This window comes from Lagenorhynchus albirostris, chromosome 1, assembly GCF_949774975.1.
Source record: "Lagenorhynchus albirostris chromosome 1, mLagAlb1.1, whole genome shotgun sequence".
NCBI lineage: Eukaryota > Metazoa > Chordata > Mammalia > Artiodactyla > Delphinidae > Lagenorhynchus > Lagenorhynchus albirostris.
In genome coordinates, this window is record NC_083095.1 from 29,516,879 (window position 1) to 29,541,394 (window position 24,516).

Below are 24,516 nucleotides of genomic sequence, written 5' to 3' on the forward strand. Positions count from 1 at the left end.
TCGCAAATTATGGGGCAGTTGGGAAAATGTTCAAAATCACACATATATTTGTTACAGTACCTCTTTTTGATGGTTTCACTGTCAGCAGAATTATTTGCTGCTTTTTGTAAACTTTTAGAAACTTTCAGTAGAAGTTTGATATTTTGGTGTTTGTTTTTTCTTTATGGGAGAACACAGCAGGGACGTGGAAGGTCATGAGAGGTAAAGGACTGTGTAAGGAAGAGGTTGGGAGGCCTCTCCAGCAGCTGGGATCACTGGCTCAGTGTTGCTTGCTGCTTTGAAGGGGTACAGGGCTTTTCTTTGGCCTCGCCCTGCAGCATGCAGGATCTTAGTTCCCTGACCAGGGATCGAACCCCGTGCCCCCTGCAGTGGAAGCATGGAATCTTAACCACTGGACCACCAGGGAGTTCTCTGAAGGGGTACAGTTTTGTCTGAGAGAGATGTTTCCTCCCTGCTTTTCAGATGGCTAATGAAAATAGCATTATGTGATGTTACAAACCCAGCACTGCACATTTTAGATTTGAGAATGAAATTCACTTTTGTGTTTTGGACTTGAGAGAAGAGTCAATGCTGGTAGTTAGCCTGGGTTTACTTTTACTCAGTTATCCTTTCGCAAACTGAGAAAAACAAGGGAAATCTTTCCTGCCCTTAAAATGAGCATCCTGAGAGTATGGCCAAGAGTTGTTGAGAGATTTAAATGGGCTCATATGGATAAAGTGCTTTAGAACAGGGCCGGCACTTGGGAAGCATGCCATAAGTATTGATCTTATTATTATTACTATTATTACTATCAATCTTTTCTCGTAGGTTGGGCTTGACTGTCTGGTTGCACAGTGTGCACTTTGGTTTTTTTATTTTGGAAATGGCTAATAATATACTGTATTGATGTAGTTTAAGATTCTGAGATGGTGTGTGAATTACTTTGCATATAATACTTCATCCGACACCATGAACTTGAGGGCATTAAATTCTATTTGGTGGCAAAATTAAATCAATGGTTACATATAGTCACCTCCTAATGACACTTAGGGATTTAATAGGATATAAAAAATATTTTTGGCTTCCTTAACTAAATGTGGTTTTCAATAAAATCAGGTGTTACTGATGCTCTAGTTGGGATAGGACACATAGAAAGTATAGGTCTGCGGGATATCTAGCAGTTTTTGTCAAGGGTGTCTTTTTCTTTTTTTTTTTAAGGGTGTCTTTTTCTAATAATTAAAAAAAAGAACCTTTTACAACATCATGCGATAAGGATGAATTAAGGGGTTTTGCTCTTGGGTTTTGTATTTTGTTTCATCCAGATATAATGTCCCATCACCTATGTGACCTCTACAGTTCTGAGAGCAGAGTCTTAGAATACCATTACTAACTCTTTGTACCTCCTTCACCCTCCCTCGAGTTCTGGATTAGCTATTTTTTTTTATATTCATGTTCCTTATGGAACATTTTTTATTGAAATATAAATAGCTAGTTTGACCCACTCACTGGGAGAGCACTCCTGGTATTGGAAGGTCAGGAACCCTGAAAAGAAGGCAGGAGATGAGAAGGCCTCATTCCTCCTGCATTAGCTGTGAGCCAGCAAACCTCCTGCGGGGCTTCCAGATTTTAAAAGCACCCTGGTGCTTAATGACAATTGTGTGAGTGCAGAGCAAATGCAGGAAGACTCTGCCCCTCTCCAACTCATTCCATTTCTATTAAAATAGAAACCAGTCAAATGTGCTGACCAATGGTAGCCTCAGTTTTTACTCTCCGTGTTCACCTGCCTGCCTTACTTTTGGAAATGTTGAGTAAGTTCCAGCTTGTTTTTGGCATCTCTCCTAAAGGGCTTTGTCTGGAGGACAGATTTGTATCTCTTTCCTAGCAGTACCATTTGCCCTTGATGCATTTAAGGCATCTGGTCTCCCTTTATTCTCTTGGTACGGGAAAGAAGATTGGGAACAGTCCTTTGAGTTCTCAGTCTGTGCTCTGGGCACCTCTCTCCAGACTGTCTGAGGCATAAATGTCTGTGACTTCTAGGCCAAATGAACAGTTATCGGAAGTATCAACCTTCAGGAGGTGCGGCCTGTAGGGCTTTTCCAAAAGGCAGGACAGGGCATCTCAGGCCATTCTGCTGGATATTCAGTTTCAGGTAATTGACCATTCATCCAGGGGACATAAATAAGGGCTGTAGATACAACTTGGCATTCTCATAGAAAGAAGTAGAAGTTGTTGTAGATTTCATAAGTGAAGGAAGTAATATGGTGTGTGTCATATATCCACCCTGAAGTTGTATAGGGATTGTCTCTCCAAGTTCTCAAAACAGGGAGAATGCAGGTTCCAGTGTATTGCTGGCTGTCCCAGAAATCCAGGTGCTCTGATAAAAGTGGATCATTGCATGCTGGGGCTGGGTTTTTTCTCCTTAAGAAAAAATCCTTGCAATCCTCCTGGGCAAACCTGGAATAACCAGGGAATATTTGCTCCATATATTGTCGAATCCACTGAATATAAGTTTCTGGCAACAGAAGAAACTGGCCTGGCAAGCAATTTGAGGTAAGTGTGTGTGGTGAAGTTTTTCTTCCCCTCACAGTGAATCATAGATATGATGCCAAAACAGCTTTGGCTATGGAACTGGGCATTTTTTTCCCCACCTGACTCAGCATGGGTGATAAATAAATCAACTGTGTTTTACTGTTTTAACAGTATGTGGGATCATGGGTAATCTTTCTTCATAGGCAAGCCGTGTTCCCCACTTCCCCCAGCTTTGCAGATGGACTCACCAAAGCTCATAGAGGAAAAGGTGACTTGCTTTTATTGACAGTATGCACATTTGGTAGACCCAATGGAGCAGTTCCTTAATTTCAAATAGGTGACCCTGCCATGGTTCTTACTCAACTGTATCACTTAGAATACATCCTAAAATGTGAACAATCAAGTTTTCCATTGCTGTATCCATTTGACAGGTGGCATGTTCATTACATGTCAATACCCTGATGTGGCATTAATTCAGGACTGTTTGCCATGGACCTAATGCCATTAAATCATTCAACAAACATCTTGTGAATACCTACGATGTTCATGACAGAAGGACTCACTTGTATCATCTTGATTCTTTTTCAACCCTTTTCTGCCTTGGAGGTATCTGTGTAATCATTGCCGGTTTGGCAGTTTCTTCCAGGGCTGGGACCCTGTAGGATTTCCCAACTTTTGCCGCTTTCAAAGTCTGTCTTCCCCACTAACTTACACTAGAGGGCGCTCAATTGCCAGTAACAAATTTGGGCGGGTGGACTTCGTGCATTTTTTCAAGACTTCGGTTTTATTCTTTTAAGTAAAGAACAGTTGCACAACTCCATCCTCCTCCTAATGGGGTGTCAAAAGAGGAGACACTCTAACGTTGACTAGATGTTGGTTTCCATGACGGCTTTCTCCCTGAAAATCCAGGCTTTTGAAATATCCCTGTTAACAGTAACTTACTAGTACACACATCCTGGATATTATGTTTAATCACATCCTATTGTCATCTACCACATCCCCAACTAATCCCTAGATATCCCAAAAGGAAATTCTTGAAAGGACGGACTGCTTTATAAACTCAAAGAATTTACTGACAGACCAATTTGCCTCTCATTTTGCTTTCTGTTACGTCTAATGCCCTTTTTCCTTGCGCACAGGCATGTCTTGCCTCCCATTTTGGCCGAGGATTATCTGGCTTCAGCAGATTTAGTGGACCACATGCTGTTTACCTCAGACTCCCCCTAACTCCACCGTCCCTTATCTTCTGTTCTTTCCCTTCTTTGTACCTCTTAAGCACCAACGAGCACTCCATCTTTCATCCTCTTCCTAAGGAGAAGGGAGAAGTATTTCTCAGGTGCTTTTCCTTACGTCACTTACGCTATGACATGTGTTCTTCCCAGAAACCCTTAGGAGCTGGTATCGATATCCCCACTTTACAGATGAATCAACTGAGGTACCGGGTCAAATCATAGGCCAGAGGTTGTATATCTTGTAAGTAGTCGAGCCAGGGTTTAGTTCTGAGGTTTTCTGATTATGCTTTCCTCTGTACCTCCCTCCTTACTCTTCAGTATTGTCATCAGTGTATCCAGTCATAGCATTCCTTGTCACGTTCCTTGGTTTTACCATAGGAGAGTTTAACCAAAATTCACAATTTATGATAAACACTAGCTAAAGACATTACGAAAATGAAAATAGACCCCAATTCTGATGAAATTGGCCCTCCTACCCCCCGTATAAATAAGGATTAAAAAGAAATCAAACTTGGGATAGGAGTAGCTTTGGTCATTAAGTAAAATAGATTCTTGGTTCAGCCCCCACTTTATGAGATTTCACTTTAGGAAGCACCCCAGAGAGGCTATTATGCAAGATCACAACACTTAAATTTGACTTTATAGAAAGACCAGAAATCCATCGGCCTTCAGAATCTCTGTTAAAGAGCTCATTTGTTTGGTCATAGTTATAGCTTCAATATTTCAAGCTTTTGAAAGGAATTGGCAAGGAATTTCTCTCTGTGTTACTTGGTATAAAGCAAGAGGCTAACGTGAATATAGAATTATCCAGTTGAAGGTTGAATTCTCTCCAGTAGTCGACGTTTTCTACTGTATGATGCAGTTCTCAGGGAGAAAGTGGCCATAGAAATTTCTGGGTTAGTGAGCTTCTGCCATTATTATGAGTAGATATCAAAAAACACTTTACTGAGATATAAATTTATATATTGTACAATCACTCATTTAAAGTATACAATTGAATGGGTTTTATTGTATTCACAGATATGTGCAACCATCACCACTGTCAACTTTAGAACATTTTCACCTCAAGAAGAAATCCTGTATCCTTTAGCTATTACCCTCCTGTTCCCCTGCACCTGCCCTCTCCAGTCCTAAGTAAATCACTGTAAATAATAGTTTTAGTCTCTATGGGTTTCCCTATTCTGGACTTTCATATGAATGGAATCACATAGAATGTAGTCTTTTGTGACTGACTTCTTTCTCTTAGCATAATATTTTCAAGATTCATCCATGTTGTTGTATGTATCAGTACTTCATTCTTTTTTATGGCTGAATAATATTCTGTTGTGTGGATATACCATCTTTTGTTTATCCATTCATCTGTTGATGGACATTTGAGTGTTTCCACCTTTTGGCTATTATGAATAATGCTGCTATGAAAATTCATGTACAAGTTTCTGTGTGGACATATGTTTTCACTTCTCTTAGATCTATACCCAGGAGTGGAATTGCTCAGTCATAGGATATGTTTAATTGTTTGCAGAACCGCCAGGCTGTTTTCCAAAGCAGCTGGACTATTTTACAATCCTACCAGCAGTGTAAGAGGGTTCTGATTTCTCCATATCCTCGTCAACACTTGTCATTTGACATTTTGATTCTAGCCATTCTTGTGTGTATGAAATAGAGTTGTTTTTTAATAGGGTGGGATTTCTATTACTAGTTATAGTTATTTATGCTTTTATTTATCGTTTCAACTACCAGGTATTAACCATCTAACCTGGCTAAGCTTAGGGCCAGGCTCTGGAGATTTAAAGGTGCCATACCTACCCTCCACATTTTGTGGGAGACAGAAAATGAGATATTCTAAAATACAAGCGTATTTTCCTTTCTTTCTTTTTTTTGGCCATGCCATGTGACATGCGGGATCTTAGTTCCCCAACCAGGGATTGAACCTGTCCCCTGCAGCGGAAGCACAGAGTCTTACCCACTGCACCACCAGTGAAGTCCCTTGAGATCCATTTAATCCACATAGGTTTACATCCTATACCCTACCAAATGGGTATGATTAAAATATTTAATATCAGCTTATAAAAAGCCTTTTTAGAAACACGATAGTTTTCAGAGTCGTTGTGAGTGAGCCCACTTGTGTTTAGAAAATAGCCCTGTTTTTCAGAATTGTCAGTGAGCCCCAATTATTACAAAATGGCAATTATACAAAGTTTTGTCTGTTGTGCAGGGATAAAAAAATTTGTTTGGTGAGAACAGAGAACATATGGTGACTTTGGGAATCTAGGTACCAAAATAAGTTTCATTTCTTGTCTAGACCTTAATAATCCCCTTTCACTGGATTTTTGCTTCTCCTCTTTACAGGAACAAATTGCTTCCATTCTGTTTTCTTTTCTAGCAGTCCCACCTCCCTCACCCTCTATCATTATTTTCATTTGGGTTCTGGACCCCCTGGGAGGAGCTGTCCCCAGGCTGGCTGCCCCCTTTGGCTTAGATGCATTTTAAATGTACTGGGTCCTCTGTGGACTTCAGGAACGTTTTCTCATCTTCCTTTTTCCTCTTGAGTAGAATAAACATGGAGTTGAGGTCCTTCTGCAGCTATGCAGGCCAGAGTTCATCGCCTAGAGCGTCAGAGTAGAAAACATCTGCAATTCAGCCAGCCTCTGTCCCCTTCTTTGCCAGAGTGTGGGACATTTTAGGTCCTGTGGCTTCTGTCCATCTCTCCTGCTTGTGGACACCTATTTTTGTATGGTGGTGTAAATATATGCAGAACAACCAGACTTAGTATGTTCTCCTGTGCTTGGCTCTTCCACTCTTCCTGGATGAGTCCTGCCTAATGACAGAGGACAAGCCCGAGGTCATGTCAGTGGTGTGAGTGAGGGAGACAGGTGCCTCGGAGTGTTACCGCACGTAAAGCAATACCCCGAGGAAAACCCTCTTTGGGGGCTCTTGGTGCAGCCATTTTGCAGATGAAAGAAAGTTTCTTTACCAGGAAATGGCTGAGGGGGTGAGTTTATTTCTTTATGTGTGGATACAGTCTGAAGGGAAATTGGTTCATTTATGACTTGGTCCAAACATGGTTCTAGTCACTCCACGTGGTGGTAATGGTGGAAGGAAGTTTCCCCCCTCCCTGCTCCATTCTGTTCTTCTCTGCAGGAGCACCTTGCCAGGTGCTTTGATTTAGGATGCAAGAGCTGCCAGGATTTCAGATATGGTGTCCATGTGGATGAGCCGAGGGCAGACTTGGAAAATTTGGGCTTGGCAGGTAGAGAGAGGAGTTAGCTATCTTAAAAAAGTAGACTCGGTGAGAGCTCTATAACCAGTGCCTCTATCGGGAAGGACCGAGGCCCACTTGTGATTGTCTGGCATTAGTGAGGGAGAAAAGGGGCCAGGGCCAGTCCTCAGAGTAGACTGATTACTCCCTGTGATTTGAGTGGAGAAAGCTCTTGTATAAAAATATCCCATTCGCTGCCTTTCCTGGTGCCTGCGATTCTAATCAAGCCACTGCTTCTGCGTGTGTGCGTGTGTATGTATGTGTGTGTATATCTCATGAAGTCTTGATCCCTTTCTTGTGAAAGTTTTTTTTTTTTTAATTAATTAATTTATTTTTAGCTGCGTTGGGTCTTTGTTGCTGTGCGCGGGCTTTCCCTAGTTGCGGTGAGCGGGGGCTACTTCTCGGTGCGCGGGCTCCCCACTGCGGTGGCTTCTCTTGTTGCAGAGCACGGGCTCCAGGCGCCTGGGCTTCAGGAGTTGTGGCTCGCGGGCTCTGGTGCTCAGGCTCAGTAGTTGTGGTGCATGGGCTTAGTTGCTCCGCGGCATGTGGGATCTTCCTGGACCAGGGCTCGAACCCGTGTCCCCTGCATTGGCAGGTGGATTCTTAACCACTGCGCCACCAGGGAAGCCCTATTGTGAAAGTTTTGAGGTGTCCTAGAATCCCCTCTTAAGATGCAACTACCCAGGAGGAGTTGCTTCTTTAAGCCCATTCAGAACATGCCCTGAAAGAAAGGGTGGAGATTAGCAGGAAGGGATTTGGAAGGGGCTCTTAATGGAAGGTAGAGCCCATTGAGAAAGGAAAAACCAGAGGAAGGGGGTATAAGAGAATCCCAGCCTAGGTCACCATTCCCCCAGGGGAAGAGATTTATACTAATATTATGGAGGAGTTTGGACGATTTTTAGTAAGGCATGCTCCTCTCCCACAGTAGAAAGTCCTAGGACTTCGCTGGCCTCCAGCCTTCAGGCCTTGACCTTGACTTCATATTTCTGTAGTCAAGGGGAGCTGGCTGCTGGCATTTCCAGGAGCCAGAAACCTGGCATTATCCTGGGCCCCTCCCATTTCCCTCAATCCCACAGCAAGCCAGACACCAAGTCCTGCAGGTTCTACTTCCTTAGAAATCACCAATCCTGCCCTTTATCTTCACCCCAGTGCCACCTACTAGCAGGTTCCCTGCCCTCCAGCTCAGCCTCTTTCCAATCTGTGGTCATATTGCTGCTGCAATGAGCTTTCTGAAAAGGCAACCATTTCATTTTCACCCCTAGCTTAAAATCTTTAAGTGTTGGGCTTCCCTGGTGGCACAGTGGTTAAGAATCCGCCTGCCAATGCAGGGGACACGGGTTTGAGCCCTGGCCTAGGAAGATCCCACATGCCGCGGAGCAACTAAGCCCGTGTGCCACAACTACTGAGCCTGAGCTCTAGAGTCCGCGTGCCACAACTACTGAGCCCGCGAACCACAACTACTGAAGCCTGCACTCCTAGAGCCTATGCTCCGCAACAAAGAGAAGCCACCTCAATGAGAAGCCCGCGCACCACAACCAAGAGTAGCCCCCGCTCGCCACAACTAGAGAAAGCCCGTGCGCAGCAACGAAGACCGAACGCAGCCAAAAATAAAAATAGATAAAAAACAAATAAACTTATTAAAAAAAATCTTTCAGTGCTGCCTGGTTGCCTTCCAGATAAATCTCCATATCTCTTATATTGGCAGCAGCCCCACCTCTCTAGCTTTTTCTGTCTCATTTGTCCCCCTGCAACTACCTTCCTACTATGGGATCCCCTGAAATCATGATGCCCTGTCACACCTCCTGAAGGTTTTATATGTGCTGCCACCTCTGCAGGGACATCTCTCATCCCACAGGTCATTGGGGGCTCAGCTCGGGTATCACCTCTTTTTTTAAAAATAAATTTATTTTATTTATTTTTGGCTGTGTTGGGTCTTCGTTGCTGTGCATGGGCTTTCTCTAGTTGTGGCGAGAGGGGGCTACTCTTCCTTGCAGTGCACGGGCTTCTCATTACGGTGGCTTCTCTTGTTGCGGAGCATGGGCTCTAGGCCTGTGGGCTTTAGTAGTTGTGGCACGCAGGCTCAGTAGTTGTGGCTCGCGGGCTCTAGAGTGCAGGCTCAGTAGTTGTGGCAGCCGGGCTTAGTTACTCCGTGCCGTGTGGGATCTTCCCGGACCAGGGCTCGAACCCGTGTCTCCTGTACTGGCAGGCAGATTCTTAACCACTGTGTCACCAGGGAAGCCCTCACCTCTTCTAAGACGACAACCCTGACCTCCTGTCTGGTTGGTGCCTCATCTAACCCCACAGTGCCCCCTGTTCTTCCGCCTCACGACATCGTCACTGCCTTCTCCCCCTTCCCCTACCTTTCAAATATGAGTCCTTTAAAGGTGGGGACTGTCTCAGGTCTCAGTATACCCCGAGGACCAGCAGAAAGGATCATAGTGGCACAGAGTAGGGAATCTACAAATATTTAATGAATGAATTAGATGTTCTTATGCTATGTTTTGGGTCTGGAAGGCCTTTTACCCCTTGGCTCACTTCTGAAATCTACCCAACCAGGGCCCAAATTAAATCTGACCGTCTCCATGAAGCCTTTCCCTCCCACAGCATTAGAGGTACTTGCTCCCTCCATTGAGGCTCTTTGGCATATATGACTTCTCCCTTGTTTTATGCCAATTTATGAAAATCTTGATACCATGGAACCTTGAAAACCCAAAGGAGTGAATGCATTCAATAAATACCCGAGGGGGAATTCCCTGGTGGCGCAGTGGTTAAGAATCCATCTGCCACTGCAGGGGACATGGGTTCGAGCCCTGGTCTGGGAAGATCCCACATACCGCGGAGCAACTAAGCCTGGCTGCCACAACCACAACTACTGAGCCTGTGAGCCACAACTGCTGAAGCCCACATGCTATAGGGCCTGTGCTTCACAGCAAGAGAAGCCACCACCACAATGAGAAAGCATGCGCACCGCAATGAAGAGTAGCCCCCACTCGCCATGGCTAGAGAAAGCCCCCGTGTAGCAATGAAGACCCAACGCAGCCAAAAATAAATAAATAAAATAAATAAATTTATTAAAAAAAAATAAACACCCAAGGATGGGATTATGGGCACCATGCCAGGAAAAGGCGAGACTGGCTGGGCAGACAACTTTTCCCTTTTAAGTCACATCAAGTAATTACTCTGCTTGCTTGTAGGGTTGGCCTACTATTTTTATTCTCTCTCCAGATGGATGGGAATTGCTTTTTTGAGGGTTGTTTCCACGTCTGGTTTATTTTTATTTTGCCACCTGTGCCTAGCACAAAGCCTCCCTTATAGAAAGCCTCCGATAGATGAGTGAATGAATGAATGGAGTGAGTGGAAGCAGCGTGCATTGGTTTCAATTCGACTCTCCCTGAAACAGGAGGTTTCAGAGGTCTGGCCCTAGGAGCATCTCCCATATCCAGATTTTGATTTTTTTTTCCCTGTGCTTTGAGATTTTGGAATGGATTAAGAACCCCTCCACCTCCATCCTCAAGAAGAGAGCAAACTAGATTACAATTTTGATGCCCCCTCTTCAGCTCAGTGCCTAGAACATACCAGAGCTGGTTCTGGATCTCAGGGAACCAGCATGGCCAACCAGCTGCCAAGGCCATGATTGATTGTTCTGTGGATGAATGGAGGGATTGAGGGTGAGCTTGTTCTTGTTTTTTAAATACCCACAAGACTTCAAACTCCTTCAGCTCCCAGAGCCCGCTGGGAGCTGCCTTTATTTTGGGTGGCTTTTGTGGCGAGCTTCCTCTTTCAAATGAACTCTTTGGCTGTTTGTGAGGCCTGCATCTCCTTCTCTTACTTCTCTTATTTCCATGTGCCTTAAAGAAGTCAGCTGGAAAGGCTGACACTTGATACAGAAATGCCACTCTTCCCTGCTTCTGGATGAGCATCTCCTCACAGCTTTGATTCATTGTCTGCTGAAATAGTCTTCAAACTTTCTTTAAGAGAAAACAGATTCCAGTGCCCCTAGTGGTTCAGGTACTTGGGTCCTTGGTCCCACCCCAAATGGTCCTCTAGATAGGTGGTGTGGAACACATACTTAAGCGGGACCAGGGAGTTTTGCTAACTGATGCCAAAGCTGAGTTTGAGAAGACTACACAGGATGGATTAACGTGATTGAGAGACACCTCACCCTTCTTTCCCAGGTCACATACACTGTCTAGATCAATGCTGTACGATAGAAACACAACATGAATATTTTAAAATTTCTTAGTAGCCACATTAAAAAAGTTAAAAAGAGGTAAAATTAGTTTTAATAACTTTTTTTTTTTTTTTTTGCGGTACGCGGGCCTCTCACCGTTGCGGCCTCTCCCGTTGCGGAGACGCGCAGGCTCAGCGGCCATGGCTCACGGGCCCAGCCGCACCACGGCATGTGGGATCCTCCCGGACCGGGGCACAAACCCGTGTCCCCTGCATCGGCAGGCGGACTCTCAACCACTGCGCCACCAGGGAAGCCCAACATTTTTTACCTAACCCAGTAAATCCCAAATATCGTCATTTCCACATGTAATCAATATGAAAATTATTAATGAGATACCTTACATTCTTTTTTGGTCCTCAGTCTATGACATCTGGTGTGTGTGTACACTTACAGCACATTTGGATTCAGACTAGCCCCATTTCAAACGCTTAGGAGCCACATGTGACTATGGCTCCCATAGGGGACAGCACAGCTCTAGACTCTCCAGGTAGGGTGGGGAAGTGTTTATTCTGGACCTTCTCTGTCCTCCAAATGAAGCCACCTAACCAACTAAATCATGATGAAAGAGATGGGGAGGGGTGGAGTGTATTCAAATATATGACTATCTATAGAGCTTTAGAGATGGGATTTCAAAAGTCTCTTGAGGGCTTCCCTGGTGGCGCAGTGGTTGGGAGTCTGCCTGCCGATGCAGGGGACACGGGTTCGTGCCCTGGTCTGGGAGGATCCCACATGCTGCGGAGCGGCTGGGCCCGTGGGCCATGGCCACTGAGCCTCCGCGTCCGGAGCTTGTGCTCTGCAGCGGGAGAGGCCACATCAGTGAGAGGCCCGCGTACAGCAAAAAAAAAAAAAAAAAAAGTCTCTTGATATTACAGTCTGTAAGAGGACATTTGGGCGTTTAAGTAGTTAAACCCCCCAAACTGAACTAGTCCTATTTATTATTTCGTTCTCATCAAAGTTGTTCTTTGCTTATTTTTCTTGGATTAATGAGTTTAAAATCTAAACTTGATGGACAGTTTCACTTTCTGATGTGTCTTTTTATTTGGATCCCCTTCATTCCTTATGCTAACAGGAAAGAATTAAATATCTATATAAAAATAATAATCAGCATGTATTGAGAGCTTGTTATGCACCAGACACTTGACATGTGTTACCTCATTTAAGTAGGTAAGTAGGTTCTATTATTACTGCCATTTATCAGATGAGGAGACTGAAACATTCAAGTTCCTAAGTAAACTTGCCCAAGGTAACCCAGCTGGCAAATGGTGACCTCAGGCAGGTGGATTCCAGAGTCCACACTTCTAAACCATATACAGCACTTCTTTGCAAGATTAATGTAAAATTTAACATTCTCCCCCAATTTTTAGGGTTCTTGTCTCATTAAACATGTCTACTCTAAGCTTCTTTGCTTTTGGGCATTCTGGCAAAAAAATATGTGCCTTTTTTGTGAGGTGAGATCAGTACATTTTAAGTCCTATTTGAACAAGTTGCTCTCATTGCAGATGGGATTAATCTGCCAATTGACACAACATGCCTTACTGTAGAAAAAATCTTGATCTATGACATAAAAACCAAAGTTAAATTAATAATAACTCTTATATGTCTTATAATTTATAAAAGGTGAATTCACAGTTCTGTTTATTTAAAAGTCATACCTGTGTGGACAGAGTTAAAATGACATTCCATTAGATTATAAAAGGCAAGGCTATGGTACTTAAAAAACCCAAATCCCGTCTTTAATTAGTAATTTTTTTTTCAATTCAATCATTATAAAATGTAACTTAAATGTTTAAATTCTGGATTAGTTTCTCAAAATGAAGACATATCTGGTCTGCCATTTTCAAGCATGCTGGATATTTGGAAATTATGCTGGTTTCTGCATCTTGGCCTTAACTCAATAAATGACCATACATGCTTAGAGTATGTATTTTTTCTTTAATATGTAATATAAATTTGTCTTCCCTTTCCTATTGTAAGCCTTGTTCAGGGCAGGCACTACCTTTCCTGCTTATTTATCTAGCTGCGTATATTACAATGCACTGTTGTCTTCTAATCTGAATTGCTGTGCTTTTGATATCTCAGAGAGGCTTTGGGAGTTCTGACTGGTAGTTCAAACTCATACTTCTTGGGTCAGAAAACAGTGCTTGCTTTTTAATGTTGTCAAGGCCCATCCCAGAAAAGTATTAGCTTTTGAACCAATCCCTTGACAAATTAATAAGGACAGGATTTTTTGAACTTAAAGGGGATAACTTTTTCAAACTGCAAGATGCTGTGCAAAGAAGTTACACAGGGAGGTTGGGGTTAGCAGATGTAAGATGCAGATGTAAACGATTATACATAGAATGGATAAACAACAAGGTCCTACTGTATAGCACAGGGAACTATATTCAATATCCTATGATAAACCATAATGGAAAAGAATATAAAAAAGAATGTGTATATATATATATATATAACTGAATCACTTTGCTGTACAGCAGAAATTAATACATTGTAAATCAACTATACTTCAGTTAAAAAAAAGTTACAAAGCAATCTATAGAACTTGACTCTGCTATTAACTAGGCAGAAAGAAGGGGTTAAAAATGTCAAGTCTTACAAACATACTGATTCAGTCATGTTCTGTATATCTGTAACTCTAATAGTATATGGAGTTGAACTCTGAAAGTTGTGGAACGTAAAAAAATTTTTATTTTATTTTATCCATTGCTCTGAGGGGAGCACTGAGAAAGGAAGTGAGAGGGCACAGCTTTGAAGAACTGGCAATTTGGCATCTCCTCTCCCCCCTTTTCACTCCCCCACTATCTTAGCTATTTGACCTGATTAAACAACTTTGGGATCGTAGCCAGATTTCTGTATACTGACGAGGCCCCTATTCATGATTTAGTGCGATTTCATCCACCCCGACCTAACAGGCTGCCCAGTGGAAGCTTGGCTTCGCAGAGGTCTCCTGATTTTGTCAGGGGTTCGCCAGGGAGGCGTTTGCACTGACTTGAAGCAGACAGAGACTCTCTGAACGCTTCGGGTCACATCGGATTATTCATTAGCAAACTCTTTTCACCTTCTATCTAATCAGTTAAAGTTGACGCCAGAATCGCGTGTGCTACTCCCCGAAAGAGAGCCTGGCAACACCCAGCCTAGGTTCCACAACTTCTGTCTAGGGGTAGACAAGCGTTTTCCTAGGGGTAGAAAGCGTTTCCAAAGTTCCCTTAAACCTCTCCTCCCCTAAGCCTAAAGGTCAGAGCCTCAGGCCCCAGTTAGCTCTCAAGCCAGCCGGAATCTGACCATTTCAAAAGTTTCTGGTGTGTGCGAGAACAGAAGAGGTGGTAGTGGGGAACCGCCAGAGTTACCACCGCGCATTACGTAACGAAAGCCCAGGCTGCAGGAGGGAGCGAGCCTGACATTGAGACATTGCAGGGGGAGGGGAGTTGCTGTTCTGGAGTCGCCAGGAACGGCGGCGGCAGTTCAAGAAACCAAGAGAGGAAGGTGGCCGAGATAAAGACGACACTTCGAGAAGGAGAATATTAAGAAGCCGCAGGACCCAGAGTATTAGCAAACGGCAGGACACGTGTAGTAATTTGTTAGACGAAACGGCCGCCTTTCAACTTTTGCACGGGAACAAGGGGATTTGCCCTTTGCGGGATTAAAAACGTAACAGCAAAGCCAAAAGCTAATGAATGGGGTTCAGTGGTTTGTTGGCAATACTTAAATATTTCTGTCCAGGACTTAAACATTTCTGTCCAGGAGCGCAACTCTCTGCAGTTATTTAGAAAGTAGGGATTCAAACCAAACTAAAATACTCTCCTGTGCGTCTCCACTTTCCTCAATCCGAAAAAGAAGCTGCTCGCGCGGTACTGCCCCTTTAAGACCTGCTTGCTCTCGGGCTCTACAAAAGGGAGTGACCTCTGGGCTTTGACAGCTCCCCTAATAACTACCACCGTGCAGGCCCCGCCCACCTGGCGACCAGCCGCGCCGATTGGCCGGCGGGCCGGTATCCCGTGCTCTGATTGGCTCTCCGCTTCCCCTGAGCAAACCTTTAGAACTCCGAGACAGACAATATTCTGTTACATTGTAGCAAAATGGCGACTGTCATTCACAACCCCCTGAAAGCGTAAGTAAGACTAAAAAATGTACATATTCCGCGTGGTTTCAATTTGAAAAAAAAAAAGGCGCCTTCTGCGGGCCGAGCGCTGCCTATGCACTGCGCTTGCAGGCGCCTACAGCCGCGGCGGGGCTTCTCTCTTTTCTTTCAGCTCTTACTTCTTCATCTTTTTTTTTTTTCCCCCAACGCGCAGAAATGTCAGGAGATGCAATTAACAAGAAGAAAATTGTCACATCTGTGTTCTTCTAAATTGGCGGACAGAGAGAGAGGGGTTATCGGCAGGGAAGCCAGGCGCTCGAGCGCTCTACAGCTAGGGGATCGTGGGCAGCTCGGGGACAGCACGGTCCCCTGAGTCCCCGGCTTCGCGGGGAGGTGAGCGCGGCGCGGGGGGCGGCCCTGCTGGGGGCGAGCGCCGGGCTGGGGTGGCCTGGGTGCACTTGGCTGAGCCCCGCGCCTCCGGAGCCCGCGGCCCCCGCCCCGCAGCTAGGTCCGCCGGGGTGAGCGGACCGCTGCAGCTCCGGAGTTTGCAAGACGCTCTCCGCCTTCCGATCGCTTGCGGGGAGTTTGTGCAAACCTTCCAGAGTTGGGAGGACCGCAGGGGGAGCAGCGGGTCCCAGGAGCCCTGGGGCCCAGGTGGTTGCCCGGGGCTTTCCTGCCGGGGCAGCCCCCGGAGCGTGACGGCGCTTCGGGCGGTCGCCGGTGTGTCTCCGGGTGTGTTTGTGGGGGAGCTGGCTGTAGTAAATTAACGACTCGGGTTAACTTGGGGTTGATTTGGAGACCGGGAAGCTGCAGGTCTTATGAATGGTGTTCTCGCCTCCCCCGGGTGAAAAGCCGAGGCAGGCGAGAGGCAGCTTGGGGCTCCCCGCCTGAGCGGGCTGCGTCTGCTCCCGGCCAGACGAGGGGCAGGTGCCTCTGGCCGCCGCCGGGAGACTTTGAGCGGACGCCCAGATCCGGGACGGAGGGGGCGGGCTGGGAGAGGACACGCGGGGGCCAGTCCCCGGGTCCGACAGCCAATTCCTGCTCGCCTTCCTTCCCCCTCCTTTTTATCCTGGCTTCCTTCCTTCCTTCCTTCCAGTCGGTGGAACTGTTAAGCCGCCAAGTCCGCTCGCGATCGCGGAGCCGGGGGTGGCTTCGGAAAACTAGCGTCTCTCTAAAAGGGGTGCTATTGGCAGTAATGTTGGCAGAGGGGCGCTCCCTCTCTCGGCGCGGCGTGGGTGGGTGGGTCTGCGCGCCTGGGATTAGGACTTCCCAGCTGGAAGTCGCGGGAGAGGGGAGGGAGAGGTGCGCGTGGGGGCCGTTTCGTGCCGAATTCTCGCGGGTGCGTGGCGGATGCCCACCCAGGTTCTTTCAACTTAGCGCATCCGCATCAGCACCCGGGGCTCCCCTAGGAGTTGAAAGCCAGGTTCGCACGCGGGGAGGCGGGAGGGCGGCAGGGGGTTCTTAACGCGAAGGAACGCGCGGGGAGAACGGGAGGTGTTTGCACCAGCTTATCTCCTATCGGTAATAAGGGAAAGGGGTAGGAATGTCCCAGATCTCGGAGTTTTAAATGTCTGTATATGTATTAACGCTGCTTAGAGGACATTGGAAGCTGAGGCTGATTACAGAGCAGCCCTCGGCTTCAGTTCTCGCTCAGAAGCTCGGATAGGATACGCTGCACTTGAACGCCACAGCGTTTCACCCAAGAAAGAAGATGTTTTGTGGCAGAATAAACGGGCGTAACTTCGCCGCATCCCCTCTCCTCGTCGCTAGCGCTGCCACGCAGCTGATGCTGTGAGTTTTTACCGAACCCACAGCCGATTTGGAGTTTTCACATTTCCAGCCGAAAACGCGTAGCGGGGCTGATGCCTCCTGGTAAACTCAACTTAGAGAAATCTATTTTCACATGTGCGCCAGGTTTGTTGCCTACTGGGAAAGCGGTACCCTAGTTATTACCCGGGAGCCCGCTTACGCGCGGGCGGGCGCAAGGTCTCTACACTGATTCCTGCCGCTCCAGTTTTTTATTTTTGCTTTTTGGACCGCAGAAGGGTGCGTATTTGGGGAGAGTGGCTGTGTGGGGTGGGGTTAGAAGTGGGGAAAGGGACAGAGGAGCGGGCTTATTGGAATTAGTTCTGAATTATTACACTTGTACTTTGTATAATTAGAAACAGGTGCAATGTGATGTATTTGTAATTCTGTGTCGCCATACACACAACACCCCAGCCTGCTTTTTCTAGGTGGCAGTTGAATGGTCATTTATAATTAGCCGCTCATTTTTTTGCATCCCGACCCCTTTCCCTGGTGGTAAGGGTGTGTAAACAATACCCCCGACCAGCCGAGCCTCCTGCGCCCTAGAAGGTTTTTAAACTGCTAACGTAGGAGCACGCATGTTGTTACAGCGAGACCTACAACATCTGCCTTTATTTTTAAAAACAACTTGTTTAATAGATCACCTTTATATGTTTCATTTGTTTTTAAAAGTTGCTGATCAGGAAACAATACACACGTGAATAAATTATGCATGGGCTAAATTAGAACAAAGCGCAGAGACACATCCAGCGGAAGGGATGGATGGGGGTGCTGGGAGGAGGGGAGCAGGGAGAAAGGTTTGGAGAGCTATGTTTTTATCTTCCTGTGTCCCTCTTGACAATGAAACGGAGCTGAACAACATCAGCATTTTCTCTGTGTGCGTTCTGAGTCTTTCTCTCCCTTCCCTTAAAAAAAAAAAAAAAAGGCCAACACCAAGGACGCCCCCTATAGAAACTGGTCACACAAAGGTTTCCTCTAGGATTGGGGGATAAAGTGGTGGTAGGTAATGTTCTGGGAAGAAACAAGCCCAGGTTTCATGCAACATCTCTGTAGGGCTCTGCCTATGCTGAGGGTAGACCATTTTTCATCACACTAGCTTTTTCCACGTGGGACATTCAATAATTCAATAGCTTGAGTAACTGGATGGCACAATTTGAATCTCATTGCTTTGGGGTCTTCTGTAGGGCCCCAAGCTCCTGGAGCCACATCTCCTCTCTCAGCAGTTTAGCTTTCTTCCTGCCTGTCTTTGATCTCCCCTCAACTCCCTTTCTTATTCCTCCTCCTTGTACCCTTTACCCCCGTCCTCTCTGAAGCTGACAGCCTGGCTTTTCTGTCTGTTGTCGCCTTTAACATCTTATTACTGCCCAATAGGGTGTTAGAGGCAGAAACAGGAGCCGCCTGGACTGATCAGATCACAAAGGGGACACGGCAGGTGGCTCCACAACCAAGCAGTCACATCTGGGCTGATAGAATTTAAAAGCATCGATAGACATGTATGATGTGTAAATAGGTATTGCACATTATTTAATTTAGCAGCTACATTGTCTGAGCCTAGATGTGTGAGTCACCCTTATTTCTTACATGTACATGCAAGATAAGGGCCATGTAGTGAAGTAAAAGGCCATGTTATATAGGTAACATAAATATGGATTTGATAAAGGTCTATGTGTAAGTCCGCCACATTACCTATCGTATTCTGGTTGATTTCTACATACCTAGGAAACATAAAGCTTTTTTTTTTTTTTTTGCCCTGCTATATTCTTTTTTTGTTTTTGCTTTTAATATAGATTCTAATCTTATTTGATATTCTACTTCAGGTTAGCCAGCCTCCCCCAAATCTGCTATCAACAGTTTAAACAACTTACTCTTTTATTAAATTATCAAAACCCTGGTTTGTATGCACTTAACTGGGAATGTCTGCCACCTTCTGCCAGACTGGATTATGCACGTATATATCTATTATACTAATTGCCTGCTTAGAAAAGAGTAACAGTTATTATTATTTAATTATTCCATATAAGCCAAGAAACTATTTGTTTATAAATAATGAGAGCAGAAAACTATTTGGTCATGCTTGTAACATGTGAACATACATATACATAATTGTACTGAAACTTTTTTGTAAGGAGTTTCCCTTGCTTGTAGGCATGGTTTTACATCTATGTTTTGTTATTAAGGACACAGCTCTGGGAGAAGCAAATATACTTACTCAGCCAAGGTCAAGCAGCTGGTCATGTGCATAGATGGACCTCAGATCTTCATCTTTTTATACAGTTTATGATCTGAAGACAGCGTATTCTAATCTAAAGTGGTTTTGTGCCTGTGAAAGTTGTGTAATTGTTGCCACTTAGAAGCCAGACCTCACTCTTGCTGTGGCACTCAGTTTAGATATCAGAGAGGATGGTGTAGGGGGGACACATTCCTGGTTCTAATCTCCTTCTGGCTCTTTCTGTTGGGGTGGGGGGGCGTGGGTAGGTACTAAATGGGGAACATTGCAGTTGGGAATTTGTGAACTTGCAGCTTTTTTTTTTTTTTTTTTGTGGTACGTGGGCCTCTCACTGTTGCGGCCTCTCCCCTTGCGGAGCACAGGCTCCGGACGCGCAGGCTCAGCGGCCACAGCTCATGGGTGCAGCCGCTCCGCGGCATGTGGGATCTTCCCAGACCAGGGCATGAACCCGTGTCCCCTGCATCGGCAGGTGGACTCCCAACCACTGCGCCACCAGGGAAGCCCAAACTTGCAGCTTTTTATGGGTATTATTTTAGCCCCTTATGAAAAAGGACCCTCAGACATTTTAAGCCAGCAGATGCCTAAGAACCACCTTCTGCATCTGCTTATGGTTGCCACTGGAAAAAAAAATCCTTAAAATTTCCAAACTTTGTTAGCACACATTATTTTTCAGTGGGAAGAATGTCTGGTTTGGATGAGATACCCATAAAGGATATTAATTTCTGCCAGAACCCAAATGAAGGCATTGTCACAGGTTAAACCTCTGAAAATTGCCGGACCTGCAGACCACCTGGGAGACATCCAGAGGTCTCCAGTTGAATGGGAGCTGCTCAGTTCCATAAAGTGGGCAGGAATTCAGAGGCAACTTAATTGGAGACTCCTTATCCTCCTTTGTCTTTTTGGAATCATGCAGGTAGCTGAAATTTAGGTACATCTGAGAAACACCGTAATGTCTAAAGCTGTTCCAGAGCCATCTGCTCAGATCAAGGCAAAAAATAAAATGCCATCGTCAACAGGCTTTGTTTTGAGCCTGTGCCGGGAAAAGAAAGGAAACTGAGGCTGATGTTTCAGTTTTGAAAGTGCAGCCATGCTGATTGTAGTGGTGCTGGGAGTGGGTCATAAAAAGGCACCAGAATCCAGTCCTGTTTATTATCCCAACCTCTGCAAAGTAACTTTTGTGGTTTCTGAATGTTCTGAAAGTCACTAGAAGACAAATGTAGCCCAATGTGGCAAGCTCCTGGCCAAAGAAGTGCCACAACCACTGAAATAGTTTTTGCCCAGCCAGGGTTTTCCAGCAGGGGCCTATGTAAGCATGACCCTAGCTTTAAATAATCTTTAAACATGTAGGTATTTAACAAGAAAAGATAAAAGAGTGGCCTGGGGTGGGGGTGGGGAGAGGATAGGTAAGTGGATAAAACCACTGTGTGGTCTGGAACTTTGAAAAGATGATTGTTTAACAGCAACAGAGACTGATATTATGATCTACTGCAAGTTCCAAAGTTTTCTTTTTTTTAAAAAATTTATTTATATTTATTTTTGGCTGTGCTGGGTCTTCGTTTCTGTGCGAGGGCTTTCTCTAGTTGTGGCGAGCGGGGGCCGCTCTTCATCGCCGTGCACAGGCCTCTCACTGTCGCAGCCTCTCTTGTTGCGGAGCACAGGCTCCAGATGCGCAGGCTCCGTAGTTGTGGCTCACGGGCCCAGTCGCTCCGCGGCATGTGGAATCTTCCCAGACCAGGGCTCGAACCCATGTCCCCTGCATTAGCAGGCAGATTCTCAACCAGAAGCCCCCAAAGTTTTCTTTAGTTGTGTGAGCAACTGTGGAGAGATGAGGTGTTGTGGTGTTTTTTTTGTTTTTTTTTTTTTTGCGGTACGCGGGCCTCTCACTATTGTGGCCTCTCCCGTTGTGGAGCACAGGCTCTGGACGCGCAGGCTCAGCGGCCATGGCTCATGGGCCCAGCCGCTCCGCGGCATGTGGGATCTTCCCGGAACGGGGCACGAACCTGTGTCCCCTGCATCGGCAGGCGGACTCTCAACCACTGCGCCACCAGGGAAGCCCCTGAAAGAAGGTTTTTGAAGCCTGTGATTTGCATCAGATTTTTTTTTTTTTTTTTTTTTTTTTTTTTTTGCGGTACGCGGGCCTCTCACTGTTGCGGCCTCTCCCGCTGCGGAGCACAGGCTCTGGACGCGCAGGCTCAGTGACCATGGCTCACGGGCCCAGCCGCTCCGCGGCATGTGGGATCCTCCCGGACCGGGGCACGAACCCGTGTCCCCTGCATCGGCAGGCGGACTCTCAACCACTGCACCACCAGGGAAGCCCTCAGAGTTTTAAAAGTAGTGGTTAGGAGGTGTTTTGGCGGGGGGTGGGAAAAGAGGAGAGGCCTGTGCTGGGAATTTCTAGGTTGTGTGTTTGTGAATAGTAGTAGTGGGTGGGAGTGGCAAGGGAAGAGAGAAGCCTTGAGGAGACTAAGATTTAGGGGGTTGTGTTTGGAAGCAAGGAGGGGCAAGGGGATTAAGCTCAGAGCTCTTAATAATGGGGTTCGAATAGCCCACATTGAGTCCTGCACTATCCAGGCCTTAGTTAAGAGCCCAAGGAACAATGATGGCACATGTCTAATCCGCCTTGTGGTCATCTCATGTTGCAATGAAATGAGTGAGTTTTTTTCATTGTTATTCACTTTGAAAATCTGCTGTTTGTATTAACTTCAGTTGGAAGCTCCACCAGAGAAGGTTTTTCAGTCCCCAGACTTTCACCTGCCATCAGCGTGGCCCTGTCTCAAACTCTGTCCCTCTTCCACATTGGTTTCTCACCAGTGGCTTTTCTTTTGTAGCTTCAGAGTAATGGAAGAGAAAAAGCTCTGGGAGAGGATCCCAGAGATCTGAGCTCTGTTTTCAGCCCTACCACCCACTAACTATTCGATCTTAGACACAGAACTTCTCTGAGCTGCACATTCCTTGTCTTTAAGATGAGGGTGATGCACCTTGATGGCCAAAATTCCTTTCAAGTCAAAAACTTGTGGCTCTTACTATGGTTAATTAAGATGAGAAGGATAGTTAGGGTCCAGTGTTCAAATTCTTCCTTGTTTTTATTTTATTTATTTAAAAAATAAATTTATTTTTTTATTTATTTATGGCTGCATTGGGTCTTCCTTGCTGCACGCAGGCTTTCTCTAGTTGCGGCAAGCAGGGGCTACTCTTCGTTATGGTGCACAGACTTCTCATTGCAGTGGCTTCTCTTTGTTGTGGAACACAGGCTCTAGGTGTGCAGGCTTCAGCAGTTGTGGTACGTGGGCTCAGTAGTTGTGGCTCACGGGCTCTAGAGCACAGGCTTAGTGGTTGTGGTGCACAGGCTCAGTTGCTCCCCGGCATGTGGGATCTTCCCTGAGCAGGGCTCAAACCCATGTCCCCTGCATTAGCAGGCAGATTCTTAACCACTGCGCCACCAGGGAAGTCCCCTTCCTTGTTTTTAAAGTGTGGCTCTAAAGGGGAGTTAAGACTGGTAGACTCTTCCGTAGTTTCATCTTCTCTGATCCAGTCTTGCCACATTATGCTACCATTTGGGGTTCTAATCTCTCCCTTCTCAGGGTCCAAGCCTGAGGACCAGGTGGTGGCCCGTTTAAAATGTGGACTTTTCTTCTGATTATCCCTTTTGAACACTTTTCTTCTCATTAGCACTCCAACTAGAGGATGGAAAGAGAAGTGGGAAAACTAATTAGCCTATTTTGTTGTTTACAAGCACTCAGATAAAGTTTTTGGTTGTGCAAAAGACTGGAATTATTGAGAACATCTATCTTTTTCTTCCCCTTTTCTTTAAATGTATGGAGGGAGACAAGCAAAAGATTTTTCTTCTCTGGATTTCATTTATCTGCAGTCTCCTTGGAAGAGCTCTCCCCTCTACCACGGCACCCATCCCAATTAACATGTAAATAAAGTGCTTATTTCACTTCCATCTGGGCAGCTGCAGTTACCTGACTGTTCAGTGAGCCGAAGCATGTGGGCCTGTACTGATGTCTCAGTGAGCTTCCTCTGTTGTATCCCATGATAACTGCTGAGGAAATGGAGGTGTCTAGCAGACCCACAGAGTCTGGCCATACCCAAGTGGGTATTAGCAGTGTCTAAACTGGAATTCACTGCCTCTCATTCAGTGACATGCCTCCAGAACATCCCAGATTCTTCTGGGGGTGTTATTATCAGGCTTTCCTTTGTTTGGAAGCTCCCTTGGCAATTTGCTACAAGTCTAAAGGAGGAAGAGGGGTTGTAAAACCTATCAGAATTCCTAAAAGCCTAAATTGTGAGAGATAAAATGAAAGAAAAACAAAACAAAATGGTCACCCTGACCTCCAGCATACAGAGGCAGCCCCTTAAATTTTTTTACTACTAGTGGTAAAATGCACATAACATGTATATTTAGCATATATGACATGTAGATGTGCCATTTTAACCATTTTTAAGTGTCAGTTCACTGGCATTAAGTACATTTATAATGTCGTGCAACCATCCATACTATCCGTTTCCAGAATTTAAAAAATCGTCCTGAACAAACTCTGTACCCATTAAACAATAACCCCTCATCCTCCTCCCACCCCCATTCCAGTCCCTGCTAACCACCGTTCTACTTTCTGTCTCTATAAATTTGCCTCTTCTAAGCACCTCATATAAATGGAATTATACAATATTTGTCCTTTTGTGACTGGCTTATTTAGCTTAGCATAATGTCCTTAAGGTTCAGCTTTGTTACAGCATGTGTCAGAATTTCCTTCCTTTTTATGGCTGAATAATATTCTATTGTATGTATATGCCTTATTTTGTTCATCTGTTCATCCAATGATGGGCACTTGGGTTGTTTCCACCTTTTGGCTATTGTGAATAATACTGCTATGAACATGGGTGTGTAAGTAGCTATTTGAGTCCCTGCTTTCAGTTCTTTTGGGTATGTGCTTAGGTCCCCCTTCATTTTTAGACTTATTAAAACCCAGGGAGTACATTTCTAGATAGTACAGGCAACTCCCTCCTTGTAAACTTAAAAAAAAAAAATACTGATAGTATCATAGAATTCAACCTTTTTACCCCCCTCCCCCGTGGAACAACCACTGTTTTGGGGAGGAGGGGTAAATGCCCTGGGAACCCAGAGACTCACTTCTCTCATCCCCAGCCACAAGGATTGCCTTCACTTTGTCC

At 45.5% G+C, this 24,516-nt stretch overlaps 1 protein-coding gene across 1 annotated transcript in view; it reads left to right on the top strand.

Annotated features, from left to right (window-relative positions):
• Positions 1–15,306: 15,306 nt before the first annotated feature.
• The window catches only part of DPF3 (double PHD fingers 3), a 256,417-nt gene continuing 247,207 nt past the window's right edge, over positions 15,307–24,516 (top strand). Inside the window, exon 1 of the mRNA XM_060163749.1 lies at positions 15,307–15,338. Coding sequence (XP_060019732.1) covers positions 15,307–15,338 — 32 coding nt within the window. The remainder of the gene's footprint in view (positions 15,339–24,516) is intronic.